Here is a 16484-nt window from a genome sequence, read left to right as displayed (position 1 = left end):
GTGACAGAAAATTTGACTTTGGGTGATGGGGACACATTGTCATCAACAGTTCAAATGCTATAGAGATGTTGACTGGAAACCTATGTACTCTTATTGATCAATGTCACCCCACTGAATTTAATTTAAAAAGAAAAAATTTTAGCCTGACCAGGCAGTGGTGCAGTGGCTAGAGCGTTGGACTGGGATGCAGAGGACCCAGGTTCAAAACCCCAAGGTTACCAGCTTGAGCGCGGGCTCATCTGGTTTGAGCAAGGCTCACCAGCTTGAGCCCAAGGTCGCTGGCTTGAGCAAGGGGTCACTCAGTCTGCTGCAGCCCCCCCCAGTCAAGGCACATATGAGAAAGCAATCAATGAGAAACTAAGGTGCCACAACAAAGAATTGAGACTTATCTCTCCCCCTTCCTGTCAGTCCCTTTCTGTCTCTGTTACCCCCCCCCCCCCCCCCAAAAAAAATTAAGTCCTCACTCCTGCAATATGCTTCACAGTGGTGGGTGGTCAAAGAAAAGAGTTCCAAAGGAAGGAAGGGTCCACATAATTAGGAGACAATGAAGGGTGGAGGTGGTGAGGGGATTAGAGCCCCCTCAATAAATATGGAGACAGCTGGGTTCTAGGGAGAAAGTTCCAGGTCAACACACTATATTAAATTGGGCATTATTAAGACCTGGCTTTTAGGTTCAGCTGTGCTACTGACCAGCTGTATATTCCATTGGCTTATCATTTGGGGCTCAATTTTCTAACTTAAAAAGTAACACCTTTGAAACATCAATGAGGGCATGTACAAAAATAAACCAATGAGCCTGACCAGGCAGTGGCACGGGATAGAGCATTGGACTGGAACGCAGAGGACCAAAGTTTGAAACTCCGAGGTCACTGGGGTTTATTCATTGAATGTGGGATCATGGACATGCCCCCATGGTCGCTGACTTGAGCTCCAAGGTTGCTGGCTTGAAGCCCAAGGTCGCTGGCTTGAGCCCAAGGTCACATTGGCTTGAGCAAGGGCTCACTCAGTCTGCTGTAGACCCCCACGCCCCACCCTGGTCAAGGCACATATGAAAAAACAATCATTGAACAATTAAGGAGACTAAGGAGCCGCAATGAATTGATGCTTCTCACTTCTCTCCCTTCCTGTCTGTCTCTCCCTATCTGTCTGTCTATCTCTCTGTCTCTCTCTCTCTCTCTCTCTCACACACACACACACACACACACACAAAAGGAACCATGAATAAGTGGAACAACAAATTGATTTCTCTCCCTTCTCTGAAAAATCAATATGAATGAATAATTTAATAAGAATGACACCTTTGAACCAGGTCACCTCTAAACCGTTCCCATGATTTAGAGCAGTGGTCCCCAACCTTTTTTGGGCCACGAACCGGTTTAATGTCAGAAAATATTTTCACGGACCGGCCTTTAGGGTGGGACGGATAAATGTATCGCGTGACCGAGACAAGTGGCAAGAGTGAGTCTTAGACGGATGTAACAGAGGGAATCTGGTCATTTTTAAAAAATAAAACATCGTTCAGACTTAAATATAAATAAAACGGAAATAATGTAAGTTATTTATTCTTTCTCTGTGGACCTGTACCAAATGGCCCATGGACTGGTACCGGTCCGCGGCCCGGGGGTTGGGGACCACTGATTTTAGAGGACTACTGGGCATCTCTTTGGGAAGAGTTTAAAAGGCTGTGGGTTGTTCAGTTTTCCTCATAGTGTAAAAGCATACTAGCCTGAGGTATGGTTTCTTTTACAACTTTGGAGGTAGGGAACCAGCAGCACCCTTCTCTCAGGGTGGGACTCCTGGGAAAGATGTCATTTGTGAGTTAGAGGTCTTTAATCCTATGAAGATTCATGCTTGATCAAAATTAAGGTGTTCTGGAGGGGGTTCTTTTTTTTTTTTTTTAAAGAGAGAGGGATAGATAGGGTCAGATAGACAGGAATAAAGAGAGATGAGAAGCATCAATCATTAGTTTTTCACTGTGACACCTTAGTTGTTCATTGATTGCTTTCTCATATGTGCCTTGACCATGGGGCTACAGCAGACCGAGTAACCCCTTGCTGGAGCCAGCGACCTTGGGTCCAAGCAGGTGAGCCTCGCTCAAACCAGATGAGCCCGTGCTCAAGCTGGCGACCTCCGGGTCTCGAACCTGGGTTCTCCGAATCCCAGTCCAACGCTCTATCCACTGCATCACCGCCTAGTTAGGCTGGAGGGGGTTCTTAATTGTTACAGCAGAAAAGAAAACAACTGCTAAAAAAAAAAAAAAAATAAAATAAGGTGTTCAGAGGAAAGGACATTTCTGCCTGTCATTTTGCTACTATCAAAATTACATAGAATTTTAGAGTATTCTACATAGCATGCTTGCTAAGGTTAGTGTTAATGTTTCCAGTTAGAAAGCTTAGGGTCTAGAAAGTGAATTGAGTGATCTTTAAAATGATGACTGTGGGGCCCTGGCCGGTTGGCTCAGTGGTAGAGCGTTGGCCTGGCATGCAGGAGTCCCGGGTTCGATTCCCGGACAGGGCACACAGGAGAGGCGCCCATCTGCTTCTCCACCCCTCCCCCTCTCCTTCCTCTGTCTCTCTCTTCCCCTCCCGCAGCCGAGGCTCCATTGGAGCAGAGATTGCCCGGGAGCTGAGGATGGCTCTGTGGCCTCTGCCTCAGGCGCTAGAACGACTCTGGATGCAACAAAGTGACGCCCCAGAGGAGCAGAGCATCGCCCCCGGTGGGCATGCCGGGTGGGTCCTGGTCGGGCGCACGCGGGAGTCTGACTGCCTCCCCGTTTCCAGCTTTGGAAAAATGAAAAAAAAAAAAAAAAGAATGAATAATTTGGACTTTTTATCCAGTTTGTGCCAGTTGTGAAGGAGGAGAAAAAAGTCAAGTTCTCAGGATTTATTGCTTATGCAATACATTCTACCTTTTAAGGTTTTAAATTTTTAGATTTTTAAAAAATTTATTCATTTTAGAGAGGAGAGACGAGAGAGAGAGAGAGAGAGAGAGAGAGAGAGAGAGAGAAAAGAAGGGAAGGAGCAGGAAGCATCAATTCCCATATGGGCCTTGACCCGAAAGCCCAGGGTTTCCAACCACCGACCTAAGCATTCCAGGTCGACGCTTGATCCACTGCACCACCACAGGTGAGGCTTAAGAGTTTTTTAAGTTCATCTGAGAACAAGATGCTAGGCTTCGCTTGTAATACCTTTATTTCATTGGTTTGGAAGTAAGGGGGTGACACCTTAGTTGTTCACTGATTGCTTTCTCATATGTGCCTTGACCGCGGGCCTTCAGGAGACCCAGTAAGCCCTTGCTGGAGCCAGCGACCTGGTCCAAGCTGGTGACCTCAGGGTTTCGAACCTGGGTCATCCGCATCCCAGTCCGACGCCCTATCCACTCCGCCACCGCCTGGTCAGGCACGTTCAGCATTTTCTAGAGGAGAAAACAACTGCCGATTATAGAGCAGAACGGTTAGTTCCACAGAAAGGTGGCCAGTCCCGAATTCCTGAGCTGCTGGAAATCGCCTCTTGCTGGTAGGATTAAGTGTTTTAAGTAGACGCTCCCAGGTTTCCAACGAATTTTGTTTTTATTTTATTTTATTTATTTATTCATTTTTAGAGAGGAGAGGGAGAGACAGAGAGAGAGAGAGAGAGAGAGAGAGAGAGAGAGAGAAGGGGGGGGAGGAGCTGGAAGCATCAACTCCCATATGTGCCTTGACCAGGCAAGCCCAGGGTTTCGAACCGGCGACCTCAGCATTTCCAGGTCGACGCTTTATCCACTGCGCCACCACAGGTCAGGCTCCAACGAATTTTGTAAATTCGTTTCTTAGGAGCTCGACTCACTCGAACCAGTTGTCGTCCAACAGATTCACTGACGTCAGTTGCTGGGAGTCTCAATGATCCCCGCCTTGGGTTTGTGCTGCCTTCTCCGGAACTCTGTTCCGTCCAGGTTCGCCGCGTCTCTACGTTCCCCGCCCCCGAATTGTAAGGACTAGAGGTATGGATTCTAGGAAAGGTAGAGCCAGCTGCACCGGTTTAAGGAGCTTTGGTTCCTCGTTAGAAGATGCTTCTCAGTATTTTGGATTTCCGTCTGGCCCCTAGTAACATCTAGAGCCGAAGAACAGAAAGGTGACCCTAGTCCATCCTGGCGCCGAGTCCCGGTTAGGCCTCGCGCTTCCCGCGGGCCGGCACCGGGCGCCCATGCAAATTTGCTCTGGCGCAGCCCCGCCTACCCACGGCTCCGGAAGCGACGGTCTGGCGCGCCTCGCGCCGCTCGCCCGCGATTTCGCCGGTCCCTGCGCTCCTGCGATGGCTATGGCGGCGCGCCGTGTGCGGCCCGTACGGGTGCTGGTGGACATGGACGGGGTGCTGGCCGACTTCGAGGCCGGCCTCCTGCGGGCCTTCCTCCGCCGCTTCCCCTGGGAGCCGCACGTGCCGCTGGAAGAACGGCGTGGCTTCTTCGCCCGGGAGCAGTATCGAGCCCTGCGGCCAGATCTGGCGGTAGGGAGTGGGGGTGGTGCGCGCAGCGCGGGACCGCCCTGGGAAACAGGAGCACAGTCCCACAGGAGCCTAGGAGGGTGATCTTTGACCCTGATCCCATTGTCACCCGTAGCAGGGAGCTGGACCTCACAGCGGGAACTCTGACCTTACAGAACACCTAGTAGGAAGCCCTTCCCTTGGGCAGGATGTTCTCTGCTACATTTCTAGAGATACCCCCTTCCTGTTTAAAATGAGCAAAACTCACTTGAGAATAGTTCATCCCAGGATAAGAAAAGTTCCCCTCTTCCCTCTTTGAATTCCTGGTTGGAGCTAGAAATGCTGAGGCAGAAGCCAGGATGGGAACACTATATGTGTATTTATCTTTCAGGACAAAGTTGCCAGTGTGTATGAAGCCCCACGCTTTTTCCTAGACTTGGAGCCCATTCCCGGAGCCTTGGAAGCCATGCAGGAGATGAATGCCTTGCAGGAGTGAGGAAAGGTGGGAGGGAGGGGTGGTGGAGAGCAAGTGCTGGCACCATGCTAACCAGCCTCTTCCCTGCAGCACAGAGGTCTTCATCTGCACCAGCCCTCTGATGAAGTATGACCACTGTGTGGCTGAGAAGGTGCGGCTGCCCCAGCACCTTCTAGACAAACCTAGCTTCCTACTTCCTGATTTTAAAAAAGCAGCAGAAATACAGGAAATGTGGGGTGGGGAGGGAGGGTGCTGCATTTGTCAAGGACCACAGACCCCACTCATACCTACTTCCTTACTGGCCCTGAATTCAGGAGCCTCTCAGGCCCTACTGACAGAACTGTGCCCCCTTCACAGTACCGTTGGGTGGAGAAACACCTGGGGCCCCAGTTTGTGGAGCGCATTATCCTGACCAGGGACAAGACAGTGATTTTGGGGGACCTACTCATTGATGACAAGGACACCATTCAAGGTTGGATCTGTTTTTCTTGGCAACCTCCAGGCATCTGGCTTCCTGGGATTAGGGAGAGGGAGCAAAAATAACCAGATTGCAGACTGCATGCTCTCTGCCTCTCTCGCATGTCCTGTCCCCCAGGCCAAGAAGAGACCCCAAGCTGGGAGCACATCTTGTTTACCTGCTGCCACAACCAGCACCTGGCCCTGCCCCCCACAAGGAGACGGCTGCTCTCCTGGAGTGACAACTGGAAGGAGATCATAGACAGCAAAAGAAGGGAGCAATGGGACCAGGGCCGAGGACAGTAGCTGAAGGATGGGAAGGCGGGCCAGCAGGGAGCCCCAGCAGAGCTGTGATGGCAGTATCAAGGCAATGACCACAGCAATGGGGAGCAGGGAGTCAGAGTAACCTCTACTCTCAGAGGCCAGCTACCTGGCACTTCCTGAGATGGCTGGCATGGAAACACGGTGGGAAATCAGTCAGGAATCTTTTAATAAAACACTTTGGCTGACTGCTCTTTTCAGGCCCTTTATTTGGGAAAGCAAAGCGGCAGAAGCCCGAGGGCTGCAGTGGGAATGGAGGCTGATGAAGGCGCCTTCCCCTTCCTCTATCTCCAGTGGCCCCAGAACCTGCCCCACCTCAACACTCACCTGGATGCCATTTCTTGGTTATATAAGAGTTCATGGATACCCCATTACTCCTGAACCTCAGCTTTTCATGGGTTTCTGAAGCCCCTTCCCCTGTGCCAATCAGCATAATGTGGACTACGAGCCACACACTTTATGGTAGTATCTGGTCTTCCGTCTCCCTGAGTACTGCTCTTACGTGCACCCCTGAAGCCCTCCTGAGCCTGAAACGCAATTCCTAAGGCAGGGACTCCCCCTCACTTGACCCTGCCAGCAGAGAAGGAGGGCCAGAGCTTTCCAGTGATACCATGGGGTGTGGGGAGAAGACAAAGCTCTCAAGAGTTTGTGCCTATATTGATGTCAGTACCCTCATGACCTTGGTCTTAATGCCTGATGGCCATATTAACAGTCATTGGGCTGCGTTACTCAAAAGCAGGAACCGCTTCATCTTTAAAGCCCTAACATTGTGCCTCGCAGACAGGCCTGTGTGGATAAAGTTAATCCTGGGCCATAGAGATATCAAGGCCAACATCCACCATGCCCAATGCCCAGCCTGGAGAACTTATGGGGCCAGCACCCAGCCTCCCAGAGCCTGCAGATAATTTTAACAACAAAGTTTCTCATTCCTATTGCTCAAAATTATTCCAGACACTTCTGTTAAGGGCTAATGCCTACTTCCTCAAGCTTGGGCAGTTTTCCTTAGCCTCAGGCCCAACTGTTCTCAGGAGAAAGAACTGTCTTCTGCAGAGCTTCTGGATCTAGGGACCAGGTTGCTGGTCACACAAGGGTACAAGCCTGGCTGTGAGGTGGATTAGGAGGCAGGACCTTCACTTTCCCTTGGTTGAGAGTGCCAGCCTATGAAGGTGGCACTGCCCTTGACTTCTTTCTCTGTGTGTCTCAAAGTCTGTCTTCCTCAATTCATCTAATGCCTTTTATCACAGCGTAAGTACCTGTCAGGCTGAGAAAACTCACCTTTAAAATGGCTGAAAAAGGAACCATTTGGGGGGAATGTGCTCAGTGAGAACTATATGGCTCCTGATTCCTAAGCCCCCTCCAGGATTTCACTCTTATGTCTGGCAGTAAGAGTACCATGGCCTTGAGGTCTACTTGAATCAAGGCTGCTGTGGGGCAGCAGTCTTTGGCAGCGGGATACCTAGGGCAGAGTGAGCCGGCCGGCAGCGAGCTTCGGCCACCTGGCTTGGGGAACAGAAGTCTTCCAGGAAGATCTGGGCCAGGTTCCGGAGCCTCGTGTTGGCAGAGAGAGAGAAGCGCAGCATGCACTGGACCACAGGCATGGTGGTTAGCTCAGGGTGGGAGTTATCGCCTGGTGAGCTCAGGTACATGATTGTGGTGACAGCAGACAGCACAGTCTCTTCGTTGGGACTGGATAGGCAGTTGATGATGAGCGGGATACCCCCTGTCTGCAGGATATGCTCCTTGTTGACTCTGTCTGAGCACAGGTTGCAGAGGCCTCCTGGGGGAAAGTAAGGTAAGTCTGGATGCTTCACCCCTGGGCCTTCTCCCTTCTTCCCTTTCTGCTTCTCTCTGCCCATTGCTTCCCAGGGAAGGGCCCAGGCTTGTGAGAAGTGGCCCAAAGACAAGTGATCCATAGTCCACTTTGGTCTCCAGCCCTACCTGCTTGTAACAGCCTAGCCTTTTAGAAGTAGGCACTTCCCTCTTGGTCCAGCTGGTTCAATGGCTGATATACTTTCCTTGTTTTTCTTTTCTTTTTTGAGGGTATTTTTCCAAAGTGAGACGCGGGGGGGGGGGGGGGGGGGGGCAGACAGATTCCCGCATGTGCCCGACTGGGATCCACCCAGCATGCCCACCAGGGGGTGATGCTCTGCTCATCTGGGGCATTGCTCCACTGCAACCAGAGCCATTCTAGTGCCTGAGGCAGAGGCTGTGCAGCCATCCTCAGCACCTGGGCCAACTTTGCTCCAATGGAACCTTGGCTGTGGGAAGGGAAGAGAGAGAGAGAAAGAAGAGGGGGAAGGGTGGAGAAGCAGATGGGCGCTTCTCCTGTGTGCCCTGGCCGGGAATTGAACCCAGGACTTCCACACTTTGGGCTGATGCTCTACCGCTGAGCCAACCGGACAGGGCCTTGTTTTTCTATTTTAAGTAAAAAAAAACAATACCCACAATATAGCTTTAAAAGAATTTAAAAAATATAGGTAAGATGATGGCAAGACTTACCAAACTGTGCCCAGTAAACATGTATGGTTTATTATATGTCAATTATACCTCAATGAAGCTAAAAATATTAGAGGTCAAAATATAAACCATCTTAATCCTCCCACCCAGACATTTAACATTTTCTTTTTATTCTATAACTTTTAAGTGTTTATTAAATATTGAATAAAAATCTGATACTCTCCTGTTTTGTAAGCCAGCTTTTTTCACTTACCAGTGTATTGTCAACATCTTTCGTGCCAATAAACCTATAATGATGCCATCATTTAATGGCTATGCAATACACCATTGTATGGATGCAGTATAATTTATTAAGAGGTGTCATTTTCCTATCACTGTTACTGTCATTCTGGGAGACAGATAAAAGGTGACTGTGAGAGACCTGTGGTTTGGATCAAAGAAGCACATCACCTGGCTCAAGCAGTGTGGCCAGACGGCCTGCCCCATTTTCTCACATCATGTCTAGGAGCACTGTCTCCTTGATTTAGTGACCTCTCAAACAAGGGGACAGGTGCTACGTTGCCCTGGTAGTCACTGCACTGGCTACCTAAAGCAGGAAGCTGACTTCCTGTGCACAGACTGAACTTCTTGCCATCACGGCACCCTTACCCTTAGGTTCCTGCTCCAGGCAGAGCAAGGGCCTCTGGTTCATCTGTAAAATATGGCAGGAACAGACCTCAGTGTCCAATCAGGCCTGAGTCACAGCCCACTCACTTCCCTTGCTTCTCTAGAAACAAGCAGAGAGGGCTACCCATAGACTCAAATGCAACTAGGACATCTTCTCCAGCAAGAGAGAACAGGTACCTACAGGGCCCCTGGCAAGAACACTCCTCCTGCAGGGGAAAAATTCTCTCCAGATTTAGCACTGATGCCCGTTCCCTAGCAGTACCTGGGTCAAACTGAATCCTTCTATAGGGAAATGGTTTTTAAAGGTTTTATCCATTTGGCCTCTAGGAACCACCCACTGCATTTCAAATGAAATCTGAATTCCCTTCCATGGTTTTCACTGCCTTGCACCAGCTTGTCTGGTCCTCTCTTTCCTTGTCACTCATGGCAGTCACCAACCTCAGCCAACCCTTGGGACCTTTTGGCCCTAGATCTTCACAAGCTGTCACCCTATTGCTGGTAACCAGTACTTAACTGCTTCCTCACCAGTGACGGTTCCTTGGAGCACCCCACTAGCCACTCCACCACATCCAGGAGACTCCCCTCATTATCTCACTTCATTTTCTTCATCTCAGAACACTGAGAAATCATCTTTGCAGACTAGTTTTCTTGCTCACTGCCTGCAAAGTCTCACTAAGAGGTGACTGTCTGAGATCAAGAACTCAGGGTGCCTGGCCGACTGGCTCAGTAGCAGAGAATCAGCCCAGCATGTGGATGTCCCAGGTTTGATTCCTGGTCAGGGCACACAGGAGAAGCAACCATCTGCTTCTCCCCCACCCTTTTCCTCCTGTAGTCATGGCTCAAATGGTTCAAGTGAGGTGGCCCCAGGCGCTGAGGATGGCTCTATGGCCTTACCTTGGGTACTAAAATAGTTTGGTTGCTGAGTAACAGAGCAGCAGCCCCAGATGGGCAGAGCATCGTCCGGTAGGGGGCTTGCCAAGTGGATCCTGGTTCCTGGTTGGGGTGCATGAGGGAGTCTTGTCTCTCTGCTACCCCACCTCTCACTCAAAAAAAAAAAAAAGTTGGCTCAGTGGTAGAGTGCTAGCCTGGCGTGTAAATGTCCTGGGTTTGATTCCTGGTCAGGGAACACAGGAGAAGCGTCCATCTGCTCCATGCCTCCCCCTCACCTTTCTCTTTCTCTCTCTCTCTTCCTGCAGTCATGGCTCGATTGAGTGCATTTGGCCCCGGCCACCGAGGATGGCTTCTGTGGAGCCTCTGCCTCAGGTGCTAAAAAGAGCTCAGTTGCGAGCATGGCCCCAGATGGACAGAGCATCGGCCCCAGACGGTGGTTGCCAGGTGGATTCCAATCAGGGCACATGTGGGAGTCTTTCTATTTCTCCTCCTCTCACTTGGAAAAGAAAAAAAAAAGACCTCAGCTGTCTTGTTCCCACCACATCCTCAGTGCTCCACAAATACTTGTTGGAAGGGGTTTAAAGCAGTGAGCAGGGGAAAAGGGGCTGAACTGCAAAGGGTTGCAGAGCTACATAGGACATCTCCTGGAGACCCCATAGTTTTGGGATCTAGGCTGTGGCTCATAGGGCACATCTGAGGGAGAGAAGGGGCTCAGTGGCATTCTTGAAGTCACAAGGAGAGAAAAGACTCTCTGATAGAGAGGTCCCTCAGTGGGACACTTCCCTGTCAGGCCTTCCCTGTCAATCTTTCCTCAGCGCTTGTTATCACACTCTGGTTCATCCCACTGCCTGCCGCCTTTTTTTTTTTAAAGATATTTTTATTTATTCATTTTTAGAGAGAGGAGAAAGGGGAGAGAGAGAGAAAGGGGGAGGAGCAGGAAACATCAACTCCCACAGGTGCCCTGACCAGGCAAGCCCAGGGCTTTGAACCGGCGACATCAGCATTCCAGGTTGACGCTTTATCCACTGTGCCACCACAGGTCAGGCTGCATGCCCTCTGTACTTGCTGTCTGTCCCCGTCACTGGGCACCATAAGGCAGGGCCCTACGCTCTAGTTTACCTTTGTATCTCAGGCACATGCAACTGTGGAAACTCACTGAACACATGCAGTGAACATGACTGAACCCCACAAACTAAAGCATTAACACCATTTTAGTGGAAGAAGCCAAGGCTGTTGAGTAACTCGCTCAAAGTCTCAGATGATGGGGAGCCCTTTGCCATTCCCGCAGAAAAGGTTGTCCATCTAGAAGCTCCAAGGGCAACTAATCCTGCTGTGGGCATATGAGGCTCAGCTATGAAGAGGGACAAGTACAAATGCCCTGGAAGACCTCTGGCATCTCAGACACATCTACACCATCTCTTCTGCACTGAGAGTGGTGAGCCAGCCTACCCATACTGCAGACTCAACTTGGGTGGGGGATGGGACTCACCTCTGCTGTAAAGTATACTGTTCACAAAAATTAGGGGATGTTTCAAAAACAAATATGAAGCAATAAAATATCCCCTAATTTTTGTGAGCAGTGTATGATAAAATGGAGACTAAGTCACTCTCTGGCTAGTTAGTCATTACACCCAGAGTTCCTGAGCGGGACAAGGCCAGGGGATAATCAGATGGAAAGTGCTAGCGGGTGGGGGCAGGAGGAGGCCTTAGGAGAGCAGGCCCCATCTACGCTGTATCTGCAGGCCTGGGAAGCCTCCAAGGATGGATCAGGTACCTTGCTCTGCCAGAGTTCACAACTGCCTGGGCCCTAAACACAGGGAACTCTTGAAGCCCTCTGCCTTGCTGGCAGTGACCCTCAGCAGTAAAAAGATGAGTGAGGGCTGGAAAGAGAAGAGCTCCAAGGGTAAGAAGGCTGAGGTGAGGCACCCAAGATGGAGCCAGGGGGCCCATGAGAAACCAACACTACAGCTGCTTTGAGTTCTCCCTTCCTGGGTGCACCTCTGTGAACTTGCCGTGAGGTACTGCAGAGGGCTGTAGAAAAGGCAACACAAAAACTGGGAGTTTCCTAATAATGCACAACAATAGCAAACAGGTTAAGGATATTATGGTAAATTGTATGATAGAAAATTATACAATTCTACAAATCATGTTTTCAAAGAATATTTAATGTAAGGCTAGGGAGAAAAAGGACATAACATTGTATATACTATACAACTGTAATTAAAAAGAAAAAGGATAAAGAGCCTGACTGGTGGTGGCATGCAGTGGGTAGAGCATCAACCTGGGATACTGAGAACCCAGGTTCAAAATCCTGAGGCTGGCCCTGGCCAGTTGGCTCAATGGTAGAGTGCCAGCCCAGTGTGTGAATGTCCCAGGTTTGATTCCCAGTCAGGGCACACAGGATAGGTGCCCATTTGCTTTTCCACCTCTCTCTCTCTCTCTCTCTCTCTCCCTCTCTCTTTCTTTCCCTCCTGCAGCCATGGCTCCATTGGAGCGAGTTGGCCCTAGGTGCTGAGGAGGGCTCCATGGCCTCCACCTCAGGTGCCAAGAAAAGCTCGGTTGCTGAGCAACAGAGCAATGTCCCAGATGGGCAGAGCATTGCCCCCTAGTGGGCTTGCCGGGTGGATCCTGGTCAGTGTGCATGTGGGAGTATGTCTCTGCCTCCCCTCCTCTAACTGAATAAAAAAAGAAAAAGTTTAAAAACAAAAACAAAAAAACCCCTGAGGCTGCTGGCTTGAGCACAGGATCATCAACATGATACCATGGTTATTCACTTGAGCTCAAGGACACTGGCTTGAGCAAGGGGTCACTGGCTTGGCTAGAGCCCCACCTCCCCCATCAAGGTGCATATGAAAAGCAATCAATGAACAACTAAAAGTGATACAACTATGAGTTGATGCATCTCATCTCTCCTTTCCTGTCTATCTCTCACATAAAATAATTTAAAGGGCCCTGGCTGATTGGCTCCGTGGTAGAGCATCGCTCGGTATGTGGATGTCCCAGGTTCGATTCCTGGTCATGGCACAGAGATGAGGCACCCATCTACTTCTCTACCTCTCCCCCTCTCACTTCTCTCTCTCTCTTTCCCTTCTGCAGCCATGGCTCAATTGGAGCGATTTGGCCCCAGGCACTGAGGATGGCTCCATGGCCTCCGCCTCAGGCTAGGAAGAGTCAGTTGCTGAGCAATGGAGCGATGCTCCATCCAGATGGGCAGTGCATCACCCCCTACTGGGCTTGCTGGATGGATTCTGGTGGGGGTGTAGGCAGTCTGGATGCATGCGGGGAGTCTGTCTCTGTCTCCCCTCCTCTCACTGAATAAAAAAGAAAAAAATTAAGAAAAGATAAAGAGGTCCTCTTCCGATAGCCTTACATGACCATCCTAATTAGGCCCCTTTCTGTATCATGCCCTCCCCTCACCTGGTTTGATTTCTTTATACTTGAGTTATTTGTCAGCACAACTATTGGCTGTTGCCCACAAACTCCATGAGAATGGGGCTTTGTGTTCTCCTACACTGCTCACAAAAATTGGGGGATATTTTATAGCTTCATATTCATTTTGAAATATCCCCTAATTTTTGTGAGCAGTATATTTTGTATCCTCAGCTGGCATACAGCAGGTACTCAATAAATAACTGTTAAATAAATGAATAGATACATTTTTATTTTTATTTTTACATTCTTTTTTAAAATATTTTATTTATTGATTTTTTTAGAGAGAGAGAGGACTGAGAGAGAGAGACAGAGAGAGAGAGAAGGGGGAGGAGCAGGAAGCATCAACTCCCATATGTGCCTTGACCAGGCAAGCCCAAGGTTTCCCCAAGGTTTCGAACCGGCGACCTCAGTGTTCCAGGTCGATGCTTTATCCCACTGCGCCACCACAGGTCAGGCCTTATTTTTATTTTTTTAAGATTTTATTTATTCAATTTCAGAGAGGAGAGAGAGAGAGAGAGAGAAAGGGGAGGAGCAGAAAGCATCAACTCCCATATGTGCCTTGACCAGGCAAGCCCAGGGTATCGAACAGGCGACCTCAGTGTTCCAGGTCGACGCTTTATCCCACTGCGCCACCACAGGTCAGGCACTGAATAGATACATTTTTAAAAGGCAGGCTTGCCTGACTGGGTGGTGGCGCAGTGGATAGAGAGTAGGCCTGGATCGCAGAGGACCCAGGTTTGAAACCATGAAGTCACAGACTTGAGCTTGGGATCATAGATAAGACCCCATGGTCACTGGCTCAGCTGTAGTGCCCCCCCCATAAGGCACATATGAGAAATTAATCAATGAACAACTAATGTGCCACAACTATGAGTTGATGCTTCTTATCTCTTTCCCTTCCAGTCTCTCTCTCTCTCTCTCACTAAAAAAAAAAAAAGGTCCAGCTGGAAACATATCAGAATGTTAACAATGGTTATTTCTGTGTATTAAGATCACGGGTAATTTTAATTTTCTTTATTCTTTTATTTTCTAAGTATTCCTCAATTAAAATCTTATTTTTTTTAATGTTTATTTTATTGATTTTAGAAAGAGGAAAGGAGAAAGCAGGAGAGAGACAGCAATATCTGTTCCTGTATGTGCCCTGACCGGGAAAGAACCGGCAACCTCTGTGCTTTGGGAACAATGCACTAGCCCAGTGCCCCCCAACCCCCGGGCCGCGGACTGGGACCGGTCCTTGGGCCATTTGGTACTGGTCTGCAGAGAAAGAATAAATAACTTACAATATTTCCGTTTTATTTATATTTAAGTCTGAACGATGTTTTATTTTTTAAAAATGACCAGATTAAAAAAAAAAAAAAAGGCCAGATTCCCTGTTACATCTGTCTAAGACTCACTCTTGATGCTTGTCTCGTAAGTTCGACAATTATATTTAAAAATACCAGTTTTTATGCCGGTTGCATAATTTTATTTTGTGCATTTATCCATCCCACCCTAAAGGCCAGTACGTGAAAATATTTTCTGACATTAATCCGGTCCGTGGCCCATAAAAGGTTGGGGACCACTGCTCTAACCAACTGAGCTAGAAGCTCCAAGAAGTCAGCTTGGAGACCTTGAGTCACAGAGCAAGGAGGGCATTGTTACTGGGAGGGACAGGACAGTCTAAGGGTGCCCCAGGGATTAAATGAAGTCATGCTGACAAGTGTTTAGCACTACCTCCTGGGGGCTGGGTGAGTCCATGGAGTGTGGCCCAAGACATTACTACATCTGAGGACCTGCCCACCCCAGGGACACCGGGCTGGCCACAGCCCATCAGAAGTCAAAATCTTCATTTGCAACTATTTGTTCCTGGGTTTTACTTTAGCATCTTGAAAATCTTTCTGAAATTTCAAATTTGAGGGATAGAAGAGTATATTAAGAAAGCTACTATAAAAAAGCCTACTATTATGTAGAAGAAAGGGTATGAGGGGCAAATATACATCTATATATATACTGACATTTGCTAGTTCTTTTTCTTTTTTTAATTTTTCATAGGTGAGAGGTGGGAGGCAGAGATACAGACTCTGACATGCACCCTGACTACAATCCACCTAGCAAGCCCCCTAATGGGGCGATGCTCTGCCTATCTGGAGCTATTGCTCCGTTGCTTGACAAGTGAGCTATTTTAGTGCCTTAAATGAGGCCATGGAGCTGTCCTCAGTGCATGGGGCCAACTTACTCCAACCAAGCCATGGCTGTGGGAGAGGAAGAAAGATAAAGGAAAGGGAGAGGGGGAGGGGTGGAGAAGCAGATGGTTGCTTCTCCTGTGTGCTCTGACAGGGAATTGAACCTGGGCTATCCATATGCCAGGTTGACACTCTACCACTGAGCCAACCATCCAGGGCCGACATTTGCTGGTTCATTTTGAGAGGAGGACAATGTGGAAGAGATAGGAATGTAGGGAGACTTCTTTAGAAACCTTGTAATATAGCCTGACCAGGTGGTGGCACAGTGGATAGAGCAGGCATGGCCAACATTCAGCCTGCGTAATGAGTTTATGCAGCCCATGATTAAATTTTTAATATTCTCCACTACTTTAAATTCTCAGCTACTCAGAAGCAGAGGCGTCTTTGATTATTGGAAATCAAGATATTTAAGAAGATAGTGATACGCGGAAAAGAATTCCGTGTGTGACTAATCTAGGGTTAACTTCCAATATTTGGTTGAATGGATTCACGATACTTCTTTTTTTAAAAAAATTCCATTATAAAGATTTACAACTTTTGTACTCGTTTGTATTTGATATGAACTGTTTGACATTTAGTGGTGATGTGAAACCCACATTCTTTTAGGCGGAGTTTGCCAGTGTGCACCCAAGGTCAAACAATTCGTTATTTTTATGGTCAAGTGTGCTGAATCAAGTGGCATTGTAGCATAGACAATAGCTGTAGCTGATAACTGAAAACGTGTCCAGGCTGTTTGTAAAACAAAATAATTGTTTTATTTGTGACATAACCCCTTTAAGCTCATTCTATTAATTAAATATTGTTTCAATTGATTGTGATACAGTTTGGATATTTATACGGTATGTAGTTATATTTTTATTAAAAAATATTTTTATTAAAATAATATTGTATATTAAAATTTTTTCACTCACATTTATTCATAAACAAATTACATAATAAAATTTTGTTTACTAAAATGAATCGTTTTTGTATTTAACTTTTTTTTTTTTTTGTATTTTTCTGAAGCTGGAAACGGGGAGAGACAGTCACCTGCACGTGCCCGACCGGGATCCACCCGGCACGCCCACCAGGGGCGAAGCTCTGCCCACCAGAGGGCGATGCTCTGCC

At 48.3% G+C, this 16484-nt stretch overlaps 2 protein-coding genes across 10 annotated transcripts in view; one reads left to right on the top strand and one right to left on the bottom strand.

Annotated features, from left to right (window-relative positions):
- The window catches only part of ARMC7 (armadillo repeat containing 7), a 98220-nt gene that overhangs the window by 65136 nt on the left and 16600 nt on the right, over positions 1 to 16484 (bottom strand). The window contains exon 3 of one of the 9 annotated variants that reach the window (XM_066238060.1): positions 6014 to 7486. The exons of 5 other annotated variants lie outside the window; for them this stretch is intronic. In XM_066238060.1, coding sequence (XP_066094157.1) covers positions 7125 to 7486 — 362 coding nt within the window. In that variant the 3' untranslated portion in view covers positions 6014 to 7124. Of the gene's footprint in view, positions 1 to 6013; positions 7487 to 7801; positions 7968 to 10162; positions 10220 to 16484 lie in introns of those variants that run through there. 3 more of the 9 variants (XM_066238070.1, XM_066238064.1, XM_066238063.1) reach the window with 3 other exon arrangements.
- Positions 3795 to 5901, top strand: NT5C (5', 3'-nucleotidase, cytosolic). Its single transcript, XM_066238059.1, has 5 exons — positions 3795 to 4481; positions 4849 to 4949; positions 5023 to 5083; positions 5290 to 5404; positions 5528 to 5901. The coding sequence occupies exons 1-5, from the start codon at positions 4182 to 4184 to the stop codon at positions 5692 to 5694; spliced, it is 744 nt and encodes a 247-aa protein (XP_066094156.1). The 5' UTR covers positions 3795 to 4181; the 3' UTR covers positions 5695 to 5901.

This window comes from Saccopteryx bilineata, chromosome 6 (genome assembly GCF_036850765.1).
Source record: "Saccopteryx bilineata isolate mSacBil1 chromosome 6, mSacBil1_pri_phased_curated, whole genome shotgun sequence".
Classification (NCBI taxonomy): domain Eukaryota; kingdom Metazoa; phylum Chordata; class Mammalia; order Chiroptera; family Emballonuridae; genus Saccopteryx; species Saccopteryx bilineata.
This window is presented reverse-complemented; position numbering and strand designations above follow the sequence as displayed.